The sequence below is a fragment of the Dama dama genome, chromosome 5 (assembly GCF_033118175.1).
Source record: "Dama dama isolate Ldn47 chromosome 5, ASM3311817v1, whole genome shotgun sequence".
NCBI classification, from domain to species: domain Eukaryota; kingdom Metazoa; phylum Chordata; class Mammalia; order Artiodactyla; family Cervidae; genus Dama; species Dama dama.
Genome location: NC_083685.1, coordinates 20,553,700 through 20,575,400, shown reverse-complemented (window position 1 = coordinate 20,575,400; position 21,701 = coordinate 20,553,700). Strand labels below are relative to the sequence as shown.

The 21,701-nt window shown below is 51.8% G+C and overlaps 1 protein-coding gene across 4 annotated transcripts; it reads right to left on the bottom strand.

Moving 5' to 3' along the window:
- Positions 1-2,900: 2,900 nt before the first annotated feature.
- KMT5A (lysine methyltransferase 5A) lies at positions 2,901-21,600 on the bottom strand. Of its 4 annotated transcripts, XM_061142061.1 has the most exons (8): positions 21,492-21,593; positions 16,002-16,123; positions 14,756-14,912; positions 11,435-11,654; positions 10,966-11,053; positions 8,074-8,133; positions 5,656-5,846; positions 2,901-4,836 (listed from the first exon to the last, which is right to left on the bottom strand). In XM_061142061.1, exons 1-8 carry the CDS (start codon positions 21,499-21,501, stop codon positions 4,626-4,628), a joined length of 1,059 nt encoding a protein of 352 aa, XP_060998044.1. In that variant the 5' UTR covers positions 21,502-21,593; the 3' UTR covers positions 2,901-4,625. The 4 variants fall into 4 exon arrangements, with proteins under 4 accessions (XP_060998044.1, XP_060998045.1, XP_060998046.1 ...); XM_061142062.1 differs by lacking the exon at positions 8,074-8,133 and having other exon boundaries at positions 21,492-21,600; XM_061142063.1 differs by lacking the exons at positions 16,002-16,123; positions 21,492-21,593 and adding an exon at positions 16,371-16,431.
- Positions 21,601-21,701: the final 101 nt, after the last annotated feature.

Genomic DNA, 21,701 nt, shown 5'->3' with positions numbered 1-21,701 from the left:
TCCACACTCCTGCATTGGAAACTTGAAGTTTTAACCACTAGACCACCGGGAAGTCCCTATGCTTGGATTTTTTCAATGTGGGGAGAGTGAGGGCCCATAACTCCCTACCCTGTTCAAGGGCCAGATACACACACACACATATATTATACATATATAACACATGTATACATACATGAATATATATGGTGGACATGTATTTCATTGTATCTAAGTGATGCACCATTGTTTCGTGTGTTGCTGTGACAGAAAAAAAAACGCTACAAATGATAACATCAAGATGCTATTGACTTTAAGGCTCACCCTGATTTCAGCAATGTTAAAATGTGAAAGAGAAGTAAATTTAGGCATCGATGAAATACAGTCCATAGAGAGCAGGAGACTACACTTTGCAAAGAAACTAATGAGCCTGCTGAACATATCCAGTGAGCCTATCTTCTCAGTGAATAACACTGGCTTAGTGATCACGTCTCGGTTCCTGCCTGGATTATCTCATTTATTCCTCTAACAACTTGAGGAGATGGAGACTAACTAATATGAATTGCTTAGTTTATGGATTTGGAAATGAAGACTCTGAGAGGTTGAAGTACCTTACATGAGATCGCATAGCTATGAAGTTACTGCCCAGGATGCTAATGCAGGCCTGATTCTAGATTCTTTCTTTTTCTTTTTTAATTATATGACTGCACCAGGTCTTAGCTGTGGCACACGAGATCTTTAGTTGCAGCGTGCAAACTCTCAGCTGCAGCATGTGGGATCTAGTTCCCTGACCAGGGCTCAACACTGGCCCCCTGCATTGGGTGTATGGAGTCTTAGCCGCTGGACCACCAGGGACGTCCCCTCAGGCCCAGGTTCTTAGCTGTGAAGCTCTACATACCCTGATTCTCCAAAAAGTGATATATTAATAATAAGCGCAATTTACTGCACTTACATATGTTGCCTCACCTTATCCCTATGAGGTGGGCACTATTATTATTCACCCAAGCAGCTGCTAGTATGGTGGGGCTAAGGGGCTTGTCCAAGGCCGCAGCTGGAAGTGACAGAAGTAGGACTTGAACTCAAGTGCAAAGGTCAAAACCACTCTGCCTCCCAAAAGAAGTTGGCAACCTTTAAGTGTCTGGTCCAGAATGCGATTGCAACAGCACAGGGGTTTCTGACTCCTGGAACCCTGTATGATGGTGCATCCCTGACTAGGTGCTCCCCTCTTAATAGCGGGGAGGGAGGAGGAAGATTTCTGCCCCTTGGAGGTGAGAACTGACGGGAAACAAATCTAACTTCAAACAAAACTGACTTCAGAATCACAGATGCTGGGATGTGGGCGTTCGAATTCCAGAAGGTAAGTTCTTGGAGCTGGGCCCAGTGTGACCACATTCAAGACAGACACAGTTACTCCCACACTGCAGGCTTCTATCTCCAAACCCTGAGCCAGGAGAGCAGGCTTAGAAGCAGTTGTCTGTCAGTCACTCTGGGGCACTTGTAAATACTGAATGATAGAAACCACTCAAGGGACTTGCCTGGTGGCCCAGAGACTGGGACTCCACGTTCCCTGTGCAGGGGTCCCAGGTTCGAGCCCTGGTCAGGGAACTAGATCCTGCATGCCACAACTAAGACTCAGTGCAGCCAAATAAATATTTTTTAAAAACACCCCAAATTTTAATCTTAATAATAGCTGATTCCTGAAGATTATCTTTGTGCAAATACTTTTATGTCTTAAACTCAGTCAGTCCTCACAATCACCCTGATGCAAGCACCAGTATTGTCTCTATGTCACAGGGGAGGATAGTGGTGCCCAGAGAGGTTAGGTAACCCACCCAAGGTTACACAGCGGCTGAAACCTGAGGTTCGGTTCCAGGGCTGAGCACTTGGCTGCTAGGCCACACTGTCCCCTCCAAGGTGAGCTAGTAGTATATGATATCTGAATCCTCAGGAAACCCCTGCAAGGCGGGTGGGCAGAGGCCATTCCCAACTTGATGGACAGATTTCAGAGGGTAAGTGATTTGTTCAGGACAATGGCTGACAGATGCTGAAAGCCTGTGCCCGGAATGGATCTTTCACTTGTAAACCAAGGACTCTGGCCTCAGTCCCAACCTGCCTCCAGTGGCTTGGGGCTGAAGGAACACAGCCTCTCGGGGGTGGATTGTGGTGTGCGGGTTAGGGATCAGGATCTGGGATACTTCCAGCACCAGACAGGCAAGGTTGATGACTCTAGAGACGCCTACCTGAGAATCAAGTCTAGAGACAATGACAACAGCTAAAGTATAAGCTACATGCTCGGCACTCTTCTAAGGGGGCCATGTGCTTCCCTTTTAATCTCCACAAGCAACCCCAGACCCCTCATGATAAAAATGAAGAGACTGTACCCTAGGACAGTCACCAAAACTGACTCAAACTGGTTAAGTGGCCCTTTTGTAAAAGAAACGGGGGACATCCCTGGTGGTCCAGTAGTTATCTACCTGCCAATTCAGGGGACACAGGTTCAATCCCCAGTCTGGGAAGATTCCACATACTGAGGAGCAATTAAGCCCATGCGCCACAACTACTGAGCCCAAGTGCCCTAGAGCCCGTTCTCCACAACAGAGAAGTCACTGCAATAAGAAGCCCGCGCACAACCAGAGTAGCGCACAACCAGAGTAGCCCGGCCTCATCGCAACTAGAGAAAGCCTGAGTACAGCAACAAAGACCCAATAGAACCAAAAATAAAAACAAACAAAAACAGGAATTCCCTGGTGGTCCAGTGGCTAGGACTCCGTGCTTTGACAGCTGAGGGCTCAGGTTCGACCCCTGGTTGGGGAACTAAGATCCCAAAAGCCACATGGCACGGCCCAAAAAAGAAACAAAAAATGCGTCACCTTTTTCTACCGCTGCCTTGTGGGAAAAAAAAAACCAGAATGACACAGGTAGCCTCGCCTGGCAATAAATATTTTAATTTTTGTTTCATTTTTATGATGACAAATAATTTTCAAGTTTATTTCCTTTTCTTAAATACAAAGCTAAACCACAAACAGGTACAACCAAGACATTTTATCTCACATTTACACACTCCCATCGGATCCTCCTCCAATTTGCTGACCACTGACCAGGCAAGTGTGGGCTTGGTGGGTGTGGGTGGGGGTGGGAAGGGGAAGACTTCTTAGGTAGCACCGTCATGAGGCCGGGGCTGGGGGGCATTGAAGTTGAGGACAGGTTCTCACGCCTGTCTCCATTCACATTTACCTGGGAGCGGGGGTGGGGTGGGGTTGCGCCAGAGACCCCAGATCACAGCTCTGGAGCCCCAGGCCCCTGAACTACAAGTTGACAGAAAGTGGGAGTCGGTTCCCCGCTTCAGGAAGAAGCTACCCGCTACTCCTGCTGTCACAGTTGGGGTGAAAACTTGACCCTCAGCCATGATCCCTGGGCCTGCCAGCTCCCCTGCCCCCTGGCAGCTAGGGTAGGGGCCCTGCCTTTTGGGGCTTGTAGGCTTGTTCTTTGGTTCATGGCTGCAGCTTTGCAGGAAGGACACCAGGTGGTCTGATACATGGAAGCCTTGACAGCAGGTCTGGAACTTTCAACCCAAGCAGAATCAGGTTGGGGTTGAGGGGGTGGGGGATTGGGTAAGTAATTTCTGGTCCCACTACAAAACCTTAGATTTTTTGATTAGAATAGTGTACCATCTCATATCTCTTCTACAGAAGCAAAACCAAGGGTGGAAAAAGAAAAAGCCGAACTAAAAACAACCCAAAACAAAAACGCAGCCACTTCACTCACTTCAAGACCTATATACATGTAAGTTGTCTTCTGTGGTTTTTTTTTTTTTGTCTTTAGTTTTTTTTTTAATTTTTATTATTATTTTTTAAAATAAATTCAGTGTTCACATTTCTATAAAGAAACTAACCCAGTTTCGGGAAACCCTGCCCCTGCAAGGGCTAGGTAAGCAATGCTTGTCCCTGCTCACGTCTCCTTTGATTCCCCGCCCTGATGCTTTAAGGTGCCCGGAAAAGCGGCAGCTCATGGAAGAGTAAATTGACGCCTGGCCCGTGAGCCACCGGGTCAGTAAGCTTTCGAGAAAGCAGAGGGGAAGACTATCTTACTGTGAAACCTTTTTTTAAAAAATATTCATACACTTCAATGTGCGCCTGTCGAGATGTCAGGAAAAACAAGAGCTTGGGAACATCCCATCCAGGCCGTGGGGGAGGCAGTGTCTTCCTCGTGCCCACCTGGCACTGGGATGTTAGGTTGGGGGGGGCAGGTATGTGGGGAGCGGGGGAAGAGAGTCCTGGCTCTTCATTTGGAGGCAGGTGCGTCGCCCGGCTTCCTAGTTCATGTTCGACTCTTTCCTCTAAAACCTGTGCTGAGTCTTGGACTGCATGCACGGGAAGCACAAACGTTCGACTTGTATGCAAAAAAGGTACAAAAACAACTAGAATATAAAAGTTTTGGTAATATAAGGCCATCTGTTCAAGTCTACCTTGGAAACCTGTAACAGATATTTAAATACTACAGTGAAAAGGCATCTTAATATACTTTTTTCTTAAAAACATCTGAAGTAATCTGCTAAGATTAAGTGTGTAAAAAAAAAAAAAAGAAATCAATTCCCTTTGAGGGCACTTTGTCCTTAGGAGAGGGGAGGGGGAGGGGGCGGGGCCGCTGGGTTAATGCTTCAGCCAGGGGTAGGCTTCGATGGAAGCCCGGCTGCGGTCCCCATAGTCATACAGAAGCTCCTCCCCGGCCTCGATGTCACGGGAGGCAATGAGGATGAGGTGAGGCACGCCGTCGATGTCGTGCAGTTTGGTTTGGCAGTTCCCACATTTACTGTGATTGATCAGTCTTCCCAGGCGATTCGTCTCTCGGGTTGCATCCACGCTGGCAGGGAGGGAGGGCAACAGAGGATTAAATTGATAAAGAGGCTTTTGAACCCAGTCTGAGTCAGACTTGCTCTCAGCTCTGGTGGGATGATGGTGATTTATGGCCATGTTTTTGGGAAAGCAATTCAACTCAAAATATATATATATATATGTAACTTTAAGAGCCCAGAGGGGCGCTGGGTGTCGGGTATTTGGGTGGGGAAGTGTAGATGGGAATGCAAAAGACTCTGTAGATGCACCAGAGATGACTGTGGAGTTCTGCATAATAAATAAATGAATAAAAATCAACTCTGAAAAAAAAAAAAAAAATCAACTCTGTTGGTGATGGTGGGGGAGAGGCTGTGCAGGGTCGTGGGGGCAGGCGGGATATATGGGAACCCTCTCTGCTTTCCACTCAGTTTTGCTGGGAATGTTAAAAGTACAGTCTATTAAAAAATAAGGTAAAACAACAATCACTGATATTGTCACACAGGGAACAGAGAAATCAGTGATCCCCAGAGCTGCTGTGGTCACATGCCCCAGGGGGAAGGCCAGGTGAGCCCCTCTGCAGGCTTGCACATGACTGGTCCACCGCTTGGTGGCCGAGATTGCCTCCAGAACTGCTTCAATCTCCAGAATTAAAAATGGAAGTGGGGTGTGTGTGGGGGGGGGGGGGGCGGAATTGAGGGTAGGAAGAGCTGTACTGCAGCTTTGAAAACTGGCAGCAAGAACCAAGCAAGAAGCTAGAGCCAAAAGAAGAGTCAGGATGCCCTCGGTAGCCCTCTGTTGCACCTCTGCCAGGGTGGGGAAGAGCCACTTGAAGCCCCAGGGGACTTACCAGTAGGTTTTGCTCAGATACTGAAAATAGTACATGTAGCAGCCCGTGGAGGGGTCTTGTGCGTACAGAGCCTCCCGCTTCTTGGCGTCGGTGATCTCGATGAGGTCCCCGTGGTATTCCACCACAAACTCACCCCGGGAGAACTGCTTGGTGGCGATGACGCCCCTGCCTTTGCCGTCGATGAGGTCGATCTGTTGGGAGGTGCCGAGAGGGAGGGTTGGTTCATAAACAGCAACAAATGCCACCGTGTGTGGCCAGCAGCTTGCAATACATTCTTTGAACAGCCTTACTGCAGTAGGTCATAAAATCCACTCATTTCACACGCATGGTTTGAAGGGCATCATTCAGTATGTTATTGTTTAGTCGCTAAATCGTGTCCACCTCTTTTGCGACATCATGGACTATAGCCTGCCAGGCTCTTCTGTCCATGGGATTTCCCAGGCAAGAATACTGGAGTGAGTAGCCATTTCCTACTCCAGGGGATCTTCCCGACCCAGGGATCGAACCTGTGTTTCCTGCACTGGCAGGGGGATTCTTTGCTACTGGGCCACTAGGGAAGCCCATTCAGCATACACAGTTGTGCAACCATCACCAGAATCCATCACCCCAAAGAGCTCCCTTGTGTTCGTTTGCAAAGCACTGTTACGTGGGCTCCTGAAAGATCTCTAGGTGGGTGCTGCCCCATTTTGCACGTGAGAAAACCTGCAAAATTAGGGATTAGACAGGCAGAGGCATGTGTCCCTAGCCGCCAAGCTAGGAAATGATGTAGCACAGACTCAAAGCCACATCCTGGCCTACTCTTTAGGGGAAGAGTAGGACCCAACATTCTGAGTCTCTTCTTTATTCCATAATGTACACGCCTGGGTTTCTCCTCACTCCATTTTATTTATTTGTTTTGACCTCCTCCTGCACTCCATTTTAAATGGAGATGGAGGGTGCTTGCCTGAGAGGCCCAGAACTAAATTCAGATTCCCCTCAGTGGTAGGTGGAAACTGAAGCTTCCCATCCCCCGGGTCCTAGCCCAGACCCATCTGGCCACCACTGAGACTTCCTCCCCTCTCAGGCTCCCACTACGTCTGAAATATACTAAAAGAATAGGGGGCGGCACTAGTGGTAAAGAACCCATCTGCCAATGCAGAAGACATGACACCTGGGTTTGATCTCTGGATCAGGAAGATTCCATAAAGGAGGAAATGGCAACCCACTCCAGTATTTTCGCCTGGAGAATGCCATGGACAGAGGAGCATGGCGGGCCACAGTCCACAGGATCGCGAAGAGTTGGGCAACTGAGCACGCAAGAGAAAAGCAAATCTTCCTGGGCATTGCCATTTCCCAGGAAAATAGTATAGAAAAAACTAGCCTGTCCTTTTAAAAGTTTCCCCAAGTGTCATGCTAAATGAAAGAAGCCAGATACAACAGGCTACACATTCTATGACTCCATTTGTATGAAATGTCCAGAAGAGGCAAATCCACAGAGACAGAAAGCAGACTGGTTGTCAGGGGCTGAGGGCAGGGAACAGGAGTGGCTACTGGTAGGTCCGGGGTTTCCATCTGGGAGTACAAAAGGGTTTTGGAACTAGACGGAGGGGACAGTTGCACAACTGTGAATGAAGAACGTACTTAATGCCATTGAACTGTACACTTAAAGAACGGTTACGATGGTAAGTTACATATATATGTATAAAGTTCATTATGATTAAAAAGAAATATTTACTGGCTGTGTCAAATCTTAGTTGCAGCACATGGGCTCAGAAGTTGTGGCACTTGGACTTAGCTGCCCTGTGGCAATGTGGGATCTTAGTTCCCTGACCAAGGATTGAACCTGAGTCCCCTGCACTGCCAGGCGGATTCTGAACCTGGACTGTGAGGGAAGTCTTTCATCATGCAAAGTTTCCTCAGGGGCCCCCGTGGTGGCACAGTGGGTAAGAATCCGCCTGCCAGTGCAGGAGACATAGGTTCGATCCCTGGTCTGGGAAGATCTCATAAAGGCGGAGCAGCAAACCAAGTCCATGCGCCGCGCCGCAACTCCTGAGCCTGTGCTCTAGAGCCCAGAAGCCTCAGCTACTGAAGCCTGCCTGCCCTGAAGCCCGTGCTCCGCAATGAGGAGCCCGAGCACCTCAACTAAAGAGTAGCCCCTTGCGCACCGCAGCTAGGGAAAAGTCTGCGCGGCAACGAAGACCCAGCACAGCCATAAATAAATAAAAAGTTTCCACGGCATAGCATCTCATTACATCTCCTCCAGGAGGCATTCCCTTAAGGGTACTTTTAGTGTTCGGTCCCTCGACAACTTGCAACAGTCTGCCTGGTCACAGCGACATCAGAGGGTTAAGGCAGCGTGGCTCCTCGATGGGCCTCTGGACCAGGGAGGGCGCGATCTCACAGCCTCAGCCTACACCCGTGGGCCCTGCGGCCCCTTACCTTCATTCCTTCTTCCTTCCCACTTTCAATCAACTCATCTATTCTTTTCCTTTCTTCAGACTGGGTGGGGAGGGAAAGAAAAAAAGAAAAAACAAGAAGTGCGTCAGCATTCTCACCAAGGCCCCTCTGGGAGTCCCGGCCGCCACAGGGTCCATTCATAGTCAGCCTCCATGGCATCGGTCCCCAGGGATGTCCAGGCCACCAAGCCCCCATCCGTTCCTCACTGCCCGTCTAAGATGGGCCATTCACCACCTGGGGTTCAGGTGGGCCAGGAGGGGGACGGGGCGGCTCGAGGGCAGAATGTGGCTTCGGGCTATGCTGTTTGGCCCACACAGACTTTTACAAAACAACTAAATCGCGGACATCTAAAAATCAGGACTCCAACTGCATACAAAATTAGCCAGGGCTAAACTGATCAGAGGCTGCGCCGCTTGGACAGGGGGTGTGTACCCACCCATCGATCACGTCCACCCTCACTTCACCGTGGCATCTCCTGACCGAGAACAGCACCTGGACGTAGTGAGCCCTCAAGGCAACAGTGCCCCACCCCCACATGCACAGGCACAACCACCTTGTTAAATAATTAGTTACAAGTGTGCAGAAGTAGATGGGCACAATCGTGGGAAAACTGGGATAGGTGGTGGGCAGTGGAGACAGGGACTTTCCTGCTGGGATGGAATGAGACAGAGGAGACGAGCTAGGGCCAGGCGAGACACCCTGAATGTGCAGCCAAGGAGTCCATTTTACTCTGGGTGGGGTTTGGGGACACACGAGCAACTAGCTCCAAGCGTCCTACAGAGGAATGCAGCAGTAGTCAGTCCTTGGGGGACCAAGGGCCTGGAAAGGGAGCAAGGTGTGAACCAGGGTGAAGGCAGAAAGGACTCGAGACGTGCCCAGCCGGAGTCAGCAGGCTGCTCTGCATGCCAGGCCCAGGGCTGGGCTGGGCTGGGGATGACGCGGCCAGGGCACTGCCAACACTGCAGTCCCTGCCCAGTGCGGGCTGTCACCCCACCCACGGCTGAGCCAACCAGAGAAGGGGCTCCCGCAGCAAAGCAATGAGGGGTTCAGGGCATCTCTCCAGGGCCCTATTTCCACCCTCTTGCCCTGGACTTGGACCTTGGACTGGGCCCCGCCTGCTCTGTCTTCAGTCACAACAAGGTGTCTTCGGGGCTCTTTGTTTCACACCAGCTACCCACACCCCCTCCTAATGCCCTGTCTACCTGGGCCTCGGCTTTGGCTGGCCCAGAAGGGCAGTCAGGTCGGGACCGGCCTCACCGGAGAAGAGGCCTGGCTGCCCCGCCTTCGGGCCTCACCTCTGCCAGCCAAAGCCCCACCAGCCTGGCCGGCCACCACCTGGCCGGGGTGCCCACTCGATAGAGCCAACGCAAACGGTGGTGGGCAGAGCGTGGCTCTCCCTGGCCCCTGGCTCTCCGTCCAGCCACAGAGTGGGCCTGACTGCCTGCAGACCAAGCCTTGGGGAACCACTGCCAGCTGCCTTCCGCTTGCCTGCAGTAGAATTCAGCACTCTGGCAACACACCCACTGCAGCCTCACTCTTCCAGACAGAAAAGCCTGGGTTTTTGTTTTCCTTTTTTTAATTAAAAAAGGCCAACTCAGGCTTCCCCCACCCTGCAGCCCACAGCGGCGCTGGGTGGACCCCCAGGTTCGCTGTGTGGGCTCTGCGGCTGCCGACCACGGCTGGGCGGTGTCCCGGGTGCTGAGGGCTGGCACCGCCTCGCCCTCTGCAGTGCTGTCTCTAGGCTGACCTCGCACAGCCTCCCACTGCAGGCAGACAGCTTGTAACAGCTTGTTCTTGGCTGAAAGACACTGCTTTTCTAAGGAAATACAGCCAGAGCTTCTCTCTGGGGGGAGAAAAATGACACCCTCCCCCCTTTTTAAAAAATGAAGTCCTGTCAATTCAAAGAAGGAGACACAGAGATGCTGCCTCACCGTCTGTACAGCTACAGATTCAACGTGCAAATGCCGAAGAGCCTGAGGGTTGAGAGGCCGGGGTCCCCCACCTCCCTGGTGGGGGCAGCAGTCCTGAGCGCTCCTCCCAAGCCTAGAAGTTGCTCTGCTGCCCCTGGGTGGGAGGGGGGATGGAAGCAGCTGGGGGCTGCAGGGCCGGGCCACACCCTGGGTTTCCCTAACAGAAAGGCAATAACCACACCTCACTGCATCAAATATTGATCAACCGTGCACAACTCAGCACTCTGCAAACGTGGCGGGCGGGGGCCTTACAGCCCAGTTGGCCTCCCTGCCTGGTTTTCGCAGGTTCTGTGGTTGCGTGGGGAAGACCAGAGAGGAGCCCCAGGTAAGGACAGCACGGGGGAAGCAATGGTGACAAGGGTTAACAGGTGCTCACTGCGTCCCCGGCACGGTTCTAAGTGTTCCATGCGCGTTCACTAACCCAACCACCGCACAGGGCTCAACTACATCATCCCATTTCACAGACGACATGGCAGAGAGGCACAGGGCAGTTAAGCCCTGAGGTCACACAACCAGAAAATAGTTCCCAAGCCAGTGCTCTTCATCATCTCGAGACATGAAACCTCTGGAGAGCAGACAAACACGCCTCTAAGAGAGCATGCAGCCCGCCACACAGTCTCAGGCTCCGATGACCCTGCCAAAGCCCCTTTCCTTGGAGGTCCTGACTTTCCATGCCCCACACTACAGGTGACAAGACTCCTTCACAGAGGCATCTTATTCAAGCACCAGAGTGACCCAAGGGAGTTATGACGACCCCCATTAGACCCAGGAGGACATTGGGGCTGCAGAGGCCAAGAGACTTTTCCCATGATGATGCAAAGACAGCTCAGGTGGTAGGCAGCGAACACTGCCCACGGGGCCACCCTGACCCTTTGCGAACCGGGACTGAAACACGTGACCCCACCTGCAGCTCAGCCTTGCTCTTCCTGGAGCTCCTTCGCACAGGGTAGAAATCTGTGAGCTTGCGATTCTGCTGTGTTTTCCCTTGAGCTCTGGGGTGGGAAAGGAAGAGGAGGGACCAAGCGTTAGCACTGAGACCATGTCCACAGCCAGGAGGCATGCGACCCTTTAGGAGCAGGCTCCTTGGAAATCGGGTCACTTAAAACACCTTTGTCCACTGCAGCCCGGGGTCACTTTGCTCACCTGCCCATGGCAGCCTCAGAAGGAGTGCCAAAGGCAGGCTGCCTACTCTCAGCAGGGTGGGGGGCTCTGGACCCAAGGCAGACCAGGATGCGGTCAAGTAATGGTATCCCTGGTGCTGTCTTGGGAATCTGAGCCTTAATAGCTCAAGGGCCTGAGAGGGTGGGCGGCCTCCTCCCAGCTGGTACCCGGCAGGTCGCCCTGTGTGAGGAGTGGCTCCAAGAAGCACTTACTTTTTCCTGGGGGCCTGTTTGCCCCTGATGGGCTTTTTCAGGGCCTGCTTGGCAGCGGCTGCATTGGGAGTATCACAAGACGAGGTCGGGGTTTTGGGAGGTTCTGCAGCTTCAGATTTTTGGTTTGGAAAAGGTGCCAGGGGACCTCTCCTGGCGTCTTTGATCTTCTGTTCCTCGGCCTTCATGGAGCTTCGTATTGCATTCCCAGAGTTTCTTTTCTCTGTGGGTAGAGGGTGGGAAGAGACAAGCTGACTCTGGACCTGACATCTCCCACTTTCCAGCCCTCTGCTGCTTGCTAAGACAGGCTCAGGGAGGAGATTGGGGGGTGGAGGTGGGGGGGGCGTGTTGGGCAGTAGTGCCCCTGGACTGATAAGCCTGGTGTCCACTAACCAGTATCTTGGGGGAAAGATCTGGCTTTACTTTTTGACCCAGACACTAGGCGGAGCTTGTGGTCTCTGCATCTTTTTTTTCACCCCCTTTTCCAGCTTTGTTGAGGTATGATTGATCAATACAATTATAAGATATTTGAAGTGTTAGACCACGATGAGTTGATAGACATATATTGTGATTGGATTCCGCTCTTGTGATTAATCAACCTATCAGGTCATCTGCATCTTGAGAGGAAGAGCCTTTGAAGCAGAAGTACCACAGCCAGCAACACTTACATGAGGGCTCCATCAGTGGCTTTTGAGGAAATGGGCTCCAGGGGGAAAAGCTCAGTTCCTACAGAGGGGGGCAGCATTGCTGGGTGGAAGTAAGGCGATAAAGCAGAACCTCTCCCCAACAAAGGCCTCTTCCCCAAGGCTAGCTCCCTGGCATGATTCATTTCAGATTCTTTTTTTTTAAATTCCCTCTTCTGACAGGGTCAAAGCACAGCATTCACAGTGGTTCTCAGCATGGTGCCCCAATACCAGTTCAGTCTGTTGTGTGGGACGTCGCCAATGACTTGTTACTAAAAATACTCATGGAGCACCAGTATTGAACTGTTTTTTTTTTCCCATAAAATTTTTTTACTTTTTAAAAATAAATAAAACATTGCTGGTGGGAATGCAAAATGGTGCAATCACTTTGCAAGAGTTTGGCAGTCTTCAAAATGTTAGACATAGAGTTATCATCTGACTCAGCAGTTCTAGTTCTAGGCATTTATCAGGAGAATTAAAAACATATGTCTACATAAAAACCTATATATGAATGCCCGCAGAAGCTTATTCAAAAGAGCTAAAAAGTAAAAACAACTCTAATGTCCATCAACTGACGAATGGGTAAGTAAAATGTGGTCTATCCACATGATGGAATATTATTCAGCCACAGAAAGGAATAAAGTACTGACACAGGCTACAACATGTATGAACCTTGAAATTATAAGATACAAGAGAACAGAGTACAAGAGACCAGACACAAAAGGCCACATATTTTATGACTCCATTTATATGAAATGTCCAGGGCAGGCAAATCCAGAGATGGAAAACAGATTAGTGATTGCCTAGGGCTGGGCAAAAGTACAAATGGGGAATGACTGTGAATAGGTACAGGGTTTCTTTTTGGGGTGATGGAAATGTACTGGAGTTTGACAGAGGTGATGGCTGCACAAATCTGTGAGTATACTTAAAACCAGTGAATTGTACCCTTTAAAATGGTGAACATCAGGATATCTGAATTATAGTTCAACAAGCTAAAGAGAAAAATAAATACATCAACAGCCATCCGGACCATTCTCCAGATGGTCCGGACACACAGACAATGCTCCCTGACACAGTCTTGAGTGGAATTAAGAGGGACTTAAACCCAAAATGTCGGGCATAGCCTTAGGAGTGGGTGGTGTTCATGAACATTAGCTGTCACGAGTCTGCGTCAAGGCAGGAAAAAGGTCGAGAATCATGGATACACACCCAGTCTGTGGGGGTCTCCTCCAGTGTTCATCCAGCCCCCAATTTCGACTGTCACGATGTAGTAACACTTCGAGTCAAATAAGCTAACTTGTGCCCCATGTCACCATTCAGGACAGTCTACATCCCGCCCCATCCCAGAAGGGATGTGAGGCTGGCTCACGGCATCTAGAGAGGCCCTTCCCAAGTCTCCGTGTGGTTAGTGCTGGCCTCAGTGCTGCGGAAGCAGGAATGTAGGGAGGGGCAGGCTGTGGTGCTTCCGGTCCAGTGGAAAATGGGCTGACAGTACGGAGCACTCACAAAGTCCCCCTCCCTTTTCTTTTGGCTGTGCCACGAGGCTTGCAGGATCTTAGTTCCCCAACCAGGGATTGAACCTTCTACCCTGGCAGTAAAAGCAGAGAATCCTAACCACTGGACCACCAGGGAACTTGCTCACAAAGGCTTTTTGCACCCATGCTTTCACTGGTCTTCAGGCAAGACTCCTCTCTCCCACTGTACAGATGAAAAACTGAGGCTCAAAAAACCATAGCAACCTGCCTGTGATCCTTCCTTTCATAAATGGCAGAGCTAGGATTAGAACCTGAGTCCATTTGAAATAACATCACCAAGGGGAATGAGGCTGAGGGCTGGCTCCTGCCCCTGGTTCTCAGATCTGGACCAGAGGTTGGGCTACCCCATCCCTTTAGGGCACTTTCTGTTAACAAATACAAAGCTTCCTCGTAAAGAGCTGCTGAAGCAGCTGGTAGCTGCTGTTTTTTTAAGGCAAGTTTTAGAGCACAGTAACTGGGGAAAGTTCACCACCAGCCCCCATCCGCACCCCACCACCGCAACTTTAAAAGGGAATATTTGGGTTACAGCAAAATTTCCAACAGGTCTCAGCGTGTTTTGCTGGGCCAGACAGAACTTTCAATAACCGTCTATTTTCTTGCTCAGCATTTTAACTCTAAATCTCATTCTGGAGTACACTGCTTCGGAGAGTAACACTTGAGTGGAAAGGACCTTTAGAACTGAGGTCAAGGCCAGCTCATAAAAGAGAAGGAAGTCAGTTCCTTAGGTTCACACGACTCAGCTGCAGTACAAGTACCTAGTCTGGACACCCCAGACTCATCATTTCTGTACTTTTAGCGCCTGTGAACCTCTCAAACGACATGCCAGCTGCCTTATTTTGGCAACTTGGCAAGAAAACCAAGCTTGAAGGACATGCTAACTCTTGTAAAAAACAGGGAGAACCTGTTAGACCAACAGGGCACACGCCCTGGAACAGGCGGCTCTATTCCCCACTGTGTCTGTTTCTTAGTAGCAAGACAGGGCATGATTCAAACTTTTCAAACTTTGGCTTGAAAAGACTGGATAAGGAAACCTAGCATATATACATTATTACTGAGGATGCAACCCGGCCAGCAGTGGTTAGAAGAGGGCCATTTCAGAGGCTTACCGTCGCGTTTCCTGTAGATTCCGGCTAATGGCTTCCCCTGGCATTTGACTTCGTATTGTGCAACTGAGTTCTCTTCCTGAAGGGGGGAACGCATTCCAGAGCATTTGTTCGGGCTCATGTAGGTATAGATCTTTGATTGCCCGGTAAATACATTCTCCTAAAACGACAAATGCATATTCTGAAAGAGGCTTGAAGAAGAAGAAGATCTTACAACATTTAGACGGAGAAGGGGCAACCGGAATCCAAAAGACAAAAAAATGGAAAAAAACATGGTTCAAAAACTGGGTTACTAGGGGAAGCCTAGTAGTGGAAGGTTTAGAATCCCCCAGGTCCAAGTTGGTCTCTAATTCCAGTCTGTTAAGGAGGGCAGGGGGGACATCTGGTCAGCGAGGAAAACCAGTTGTCCACAAAGATCCGTAGAAGGAGGCAACCTACCAGTTACAAGGAGGTTAGAGTGACCAGGGCAAACGAGGCCAGAATTGGAAGGGCTGGCCTCTGCGCAGCAGCTGACTGCTCTGGCAGGAGCTGCAACTCCAGCACAGACAGGCCTCAGGAAACCAGAATAACCACTTCTTGGACCTGAGGTCAGCTGGTAGGACTTGCCATGACTGTCTGAGCCTTCTATGCGCCCAAGCCCGGCCCCTCTCAAATCGTGCAGTCCCCAAGACTGCAGGACTGGGCTGCGGCTGGGGAAATTCTCTCAGGCTAACTAGGCGGGTGCGGAGCTCAGGAGACCAACGCATTTAGGGCGGTTATTCTACTGCGGTGGGCAGGCCGGTGGGGCGGTACGGGTCACTGCTGGTGTCTCTGGGTGTGGGGCCTCTCCTCTGAGTAAGCACAGACGGGAGGAGGGCTTTCCCAGAAACACTGCTGGGCCTTTCTGCCTGGTGAGCCATTCACCAAGTCAGCGAAGACCTGTGACCTCCCCGAGGGCCCCGGGCAGGCCCCGCACACTCTGGGAAGGCGCAGCCGCCACCGGGATGGCCGGGTCTCGGGGTGTGGAAATGCCATAAAGACACAAACTTTTCCGAGGTCGGAGCTTGCCAGGGTCATGGCAGAGCGAGTGGGGACGCCACTCCCAGGCAGGCAGCAGAAAAGGAAGCTGCCCGGCCGGGCGCCCCGCCCGCACCCCCGCCCCAGGGCCGCGGGCGCGCCCACGTGCTCTCGGAGCTGGGCCCGCGGGGGCGCCCGGCCGCACGGCCCCTGGGGGGCGCGCCGAGCGAGTGCGGGAAGGGTGCCTGCTTACCCCGTTGGTGCGGGGCCTCCCCGGGCCCCTCCGCTCCACCATCTCCGGGCCCGGGGCCGTCGCTGCCACCGCCGCCGCCGCCGCCGCCACCTCCACCGCGCGGGGCTTGGACATCTTCCTGCCTGGAGAGGGGGACCCGGGGGAAGCGGGGGAGGGGGCGCTCAGGGCGCGGCGGGGCGGGGAGCGGGGCCGCCCGGGCCGGGCGCCGCGGCGGCGCCTCCCGCCGCAGCCATGTTCCGAGGGCCCGGCGGCGGTGGGCCGGCCGGCCGGGCCGGGCCGGGCCGGGGCCCGCGTCGCCCTCCCGCCGCCCGGCCCGGCCGGGCCCCGCGCGCCGCCCGCCCCCCGCGCGGCCGGGCCCGCCACACCCACCTGCAGCCCGGCCAGGCCCATGGCGGCGCGCCCCTCGCCCTCGCCGCCGCGGCCCGGCCACCAGCGCTGCCGCTGCCGCTGCTGCTGCTGCTGCCGCCGCCACCAGCGCCGCCGCGGCGCCCCGGGGAAGGGCCGGCGGCGCCCCACGGCGCCCCCTTCCCCCATGGCCTGCGAGGCAGCGCCCGGCACCCGCGCGCCGCGGCAGCCCCGGCCGGCCCGGGACCGAGGACGCAGGGAGGGAGGCGCTGGCGGCGCGTCCTCCGCGGCCCGCCCGCTCGCCGCCGCCGCCGCCGCCGCCCACCGTCCGCTCCCGGCCGGGGAGGGGGCTGGCAGGGGCGGCGCTGAGAAGCTCCTCCGGAGGGAGGGAGGGAGCGGAGGGCGGGCCCACGGCCGCGACGAATCCCAACTCGGGCGCGCCCCCTCTCGCGCGTCCTCAGCCACTCGGGAAGGAAGGGGTGGGAAACATGATAATGACAGCCCGGGCTCTCGGCCGCCCGGGCTCCCACTCTCGCTGGCTCCACGGATATTTCGGGAGACCCGTCCGTGCCAGGCGCAGCGGGCAGCGGTGAACGAAAGCCCTCCTGTGTGCCTGAGCCTGTGCTCACGGAGCGTTTTCGTGGGCATTTAACCTTCCCGGCAAGCCCCTGGGAGCCAGGTCCTGCGACTAACCCGTTTATGATGGGGATGCTGACGCTCCAGGGAGATGCAGGGGCTTGCCCAGAGCCACAGAACTAGAAAGTGATCAGGTCAGATGTCAAGCCCAGGCGGGCTGCACCTGATCCGTACGGTCCCTGGGGAGATGGAGCCGCCGGGAATTATAATAGCATGTTTGCTCGGCGCTTCTCTCGCATACCTTGTCATTCAAACCTCCCAGCAGCCCTTTGAAGGTAGAAACCTTATTATTTTCACTTCCACAGACAGGGAAAACCACCTCAGAGAAGTGAGGAGCTTGGCCAAGTTCTCAGAACTAGAACTAGATTTCCAGGCCAACAGACCCCAGAGCCTACACTCCCAGCCACTAACTTACCAGTTATAGAAATAGGTAGGGAGGAGCTAATGGTGTTGCAGAAGGCTTATTAGCAGGTCACCCAAGTGTCCCGTCCCCCCATGAGAAATGTCCTAGGAGGCAGGGGTTCCAGGCACTGTGGTATCTCAGCGTAGATTAATGACCTGAACCACTGTGCTGTAGCCATTAGGGTTTGAGGGCTCACAGCCAACAAAGAGTCCCTGTATTTGTGCAAAGTCATAGATGCAAACAAGCACCTTAGAGCATCCATCCTTGGGTTATGGCCTGGGAGACAAAGATTGGGTATCTCTCCCTGCATCTGCCCCAGAGGTGCTTTGTGACAAAGGCCAAGTCTCTTCCCCAGCCTGGGCTGCAGCATCCTCATGGATAAAAACCAAGATCAATGAATTCCACAACCTACCGAGGGCACCTTCCAACACCCACATAAACAAATGGCTGTCACTTTAAGTAGCTGCCTCCTCCTCCTCTTAGAAGGGATAAGACGGTGGATTAAATGGTAAGACACTGCTCAGGACACAGCCTCCCAAATCAGCTCATGTTTTAGAATCCTTCACAGCAGGGCTGGGGAAAGTCCCTCCATCCCCACCCAACCACTAATTCCAGTAGGATAGGGTACTCTGCCCACTTGAATATCCAAGACACTATGCAAAGACAGGATTCCAAAGGGACACTGGGACACCCAGGCTGAGCCATTTGAAACAGTGTCTGTTACCTCTGCAGGGCAGAGAAGATTTGTAGTTTGTTGCCAAACAATCAGGGGGATCTTGGTTTGGAGGCAAGAAACAGTTGCTCAAGTCATCTTGTCCATTTCTCATACTATTTTCACTCCCCCACCCGACACACATAACCATGGCTACATCTTCCTCTATCTTAGCACACAGATGCAGAGGATACACTAAAATACAAGTCTAGCAACCATTCCTCTCAACTCTGCAGCTCTAGTAGCTAGAAAATGTAGTACAAATCATTCAGTAACGTTGTAGAACAGTTTCTTTTCTCTGTCATGAGGTTCCTATGTGCATAACAAATACATATACCCAGTCACAGAAATAAAAACTCTTAATGGTGCCCAGGATCTCATAAAAATAGAATTCATCACCAGTGATACTAATCGCTAACATTTAGTGAATGTTTCAAAGTGTTAGTCACTCAGTCCTGACTTACTCTTTGAGACCCCATGGACTATAGCCTGCCAGGCTCCTCTGTCCATGGGATTCTCCAGGCAAGAATACTGGAGTGGGTTGCCATTCGCTTCTCCAGGGGATCTTCCTGACCCAGGGATGTAGAAACTGAGGCTTCAGGAAGATAAATCACTTGCCTAAGGGTTATGTGACTAAGATACTGATAAATATGAAGATGCTTTAGCATAAAAAAATGTATACTGCTGTTCTCAAACTCCAGACACTAAAATACTAATTCATTCATTTGACAAGCATTTATTCATTACCTACTGTGTTCCAGGCCCTTTGCTAAAGACACAACAATGAACACAGAGATAGAGCACAGTGAGGCCAGAGGGGTGGGAAGGCTGCTATAGGATACAGTGAGGACTGTGGATTTCCTCCTAAGAGCAAGAGGGTATGGTTAGGGATGGGAGGAGTGGTGAGAAGCACATGACGAAAATCTGTGTTCTTGGGGACCACTCTAGCTCCATTGTGACTGGAGACGGTCACAGTGGAAAGAGGGAGACCAAGTAGGAGGCCATCTGATAGATGGACAGCTCTTACCCAAACGGATACCCTTGAGGCTGTAAATATTTATATGATTGTAGAATTTCTAAACCAGAGAGGAGTTGCCAGATATCTGAACATTATGTTCATGTGACTTAGCAGGGCTCTCAAAGTGAGCTACAAGTAGCTACAAGCTGTGCACAAAGACTGCTTTTCTAGAAGAAAAAGACTGACCCTTCATTTGACGTATTGTAAATAATTCGATATCTGATGACACTAAATGCCCAATTTAATGGTTTCCAAGAATAATGAAGCCTAAGAAATAAATAACTACAAATGGGGTGGGGGTCGGGTGACTCAGTGAGAATCACTGACCATACATTACAAAGGTGATTCATAAGCCTGTTAGGCTAGAAGCTGGGAACTCTCCTCTTCACTCTGGCTAAATAAGAGAGGTAGAGGGACTTGCCTGGTGGCCCAGTGGTTAAGACTCTGCCGTCCAATGCAGGGGGTGAGGGTTCGATCCCTGGGGAGCTAAGATCCCATGTGCCTCCAGGCCAAAAATCCAAAACATAAAACAGAAGCAACACTGTAACAAATTCAATAAAGACTAAAAACAGTCCACATCAAAAAAAACAAAAAAATTTTAAAAAAATAAGGGAGGTAAAGTGGAACAAGCAAAGACACAGAATGGCTAGAGTATGTCCAGTGACTTTGGCCTTCAGCTTCCACCTCTGAAAAACGAAAATAACAGTTTGTAAAGATTAACTGACATAATAAAGTACCTGGCTCTCGGTGATAATTATTATTAACCGTTATTAAGTATTTATTTCAATGGCCAAGAGGTTCAGTTTGTTTCCCCCTACAAATTAATTTAAGCAAACTATTTTTAAAATGCACTACTGTTAAAATAGGTAGTTTAAATGATTTTGGTGTGATGGGAAAAATTAAAGGGGCTTCCCTGGTGGCTCAGCCAGTAAAGAGTCTGCTTGCAATGCAGGAGAACTGGGTTCAACCCTTGGATTGGGAAGATCCCCTGGAGAAGGAACTGGCAACCCACTCAAGTATTCTTGCCTGGAGAATTCCATGGACAGAGGAGCCAGCTGGGCTACAGTCCAAGGGGCCACAAAGAGTCAGACACGACTGAGTGACTTTCACTTTCATAGTTTTATTCAGATTTGTCAGATAAATTAGCCAGATATTATTAAATATACTTTTAGATGCTTAACACTTTCCTGAAGAATAATATTTGAGGCATCTTACTATTCTCTGTGGACTGGGTTACAAAGCTCTTTAACTTGAAGTTCACTATGCCTTATTTCGTAATCAAAATCTAGGTAAGTCTTGTTCCCAAAGACCTTAAAGGGATGCTACGAGAAGAAATGATGCAACTGGGTGCAGGGACTGAAAACAAAGAAGCCCAATAAATATTTGCTGGATGAATCCTTATTTTATTCATTATGATAGCTATGGGGAGCCTGGGCTTCCCTAGTGGCTCAGACGGTAAAGATCTGCCTGCATAGTGCATTAGGCAAATTCCTACTAACGTGTAATACCTTGAGAATTTTGAGAAAAATGTAAAACCTCGACTTATTTCTTTTACATAATAATTCAAGTGAACCGTCACGCTCAAGTTTTTGCATGAAGGAGACACAGCGGCTGGAAACGACCAGCGATTAGAGATCACTTTGCTGCATAACATGGGTCTGTCCTGACAGCAAACTAATTGTGCGAAGAACTTCAGGCAGAGACATCGACTCCCTCGCGGCTGCACAACCCCACCCAAGCCATCTCCCGTGGGCAGGAGCCCTGATCAGCTGCGGCGCGAAGGGCCGCCCCGGGAGGTGCCAGGAGACCCGTCTTACCCCAAAGTGGGCCAGCGGGGCCCGTCCCCGCCCCGACGGCGCAGAGCTGACTCAGGGCGTGGAAAGGGAAAGGAAGGCGCCTGCCGCGGTGTCCACTAGGACGCGCTCCCCACCAAGTAGGGTACCGATCTGTGCCCTCGCCTCGGGATCACCTCCTTTCCAAACCAGAGAGAGCCCCTAAGCAAGCGAAGCCTAGCCCTCCCCCTCATTTGTATCAATGACAACCATTCCCTTGAGGTGCTAGGCGCTTTAGTTTCCAAACAGCTTTGACATATGGCCCCGTTGCCTCTCGAGAGGCAGGTCACCAAGTGCCCACACTTTAAAAAGGAGAAACCGAAGTACGGGAGTGGGAGGGGTTTCTGGGGGCTTCGGGAGCGAGGGTGGGGAAGAGGTGAGAAAGGTTCCGCAGCCCCTCCCCCCGCAACCTTACTAGTCCCCGCGCTCCTTCCGAGCAGCCGGCGGGAGAGCGCCTTCCCGCCGCCGCTCCCGCCACTTCGGTGTCGCCTGCAGGGCTACCCCCCAGCCCAGCAGCCCCGGCGCTGGCCACCGAGGCCAATACCTCTAGCCATGGCCCTGCTCTGTCACCGCCTAGGATCTCCCGGGAAACGCAGCTTTCGAAAAAAGTTGCAACAACTGTAGCCAACTGCTCCACAGGGTCCCGGCTGCTGCCCTGATTGGCGCCGCTGCCCGTCTCTCCCCAGGCTGCCCGCCGTGATAGGCAAACTCTGGAGGGAAAGCCCGCCCTTTTCCCCGCCTCCCAGGCGGGGGC

Coding starts and splice junctions, on each gene's coding strand:
- KMT5A (XM_061142061.1), bottom strand. Junction 8,134..10,965: donor AGAGCAAGGCTGAGCTGCAG/GTGGGGTCACGT, acceptor CTCCCCACCCAG/TCTGAAGAAAGGAAAAGAAT. Junction 5,847..8,073: donor GGAAGGAAGAAGGAATGAAG/GTAAGGGGCCGC, acceptor ACCTCCCAACAG/ATCGACCTCATCGACGGCAA.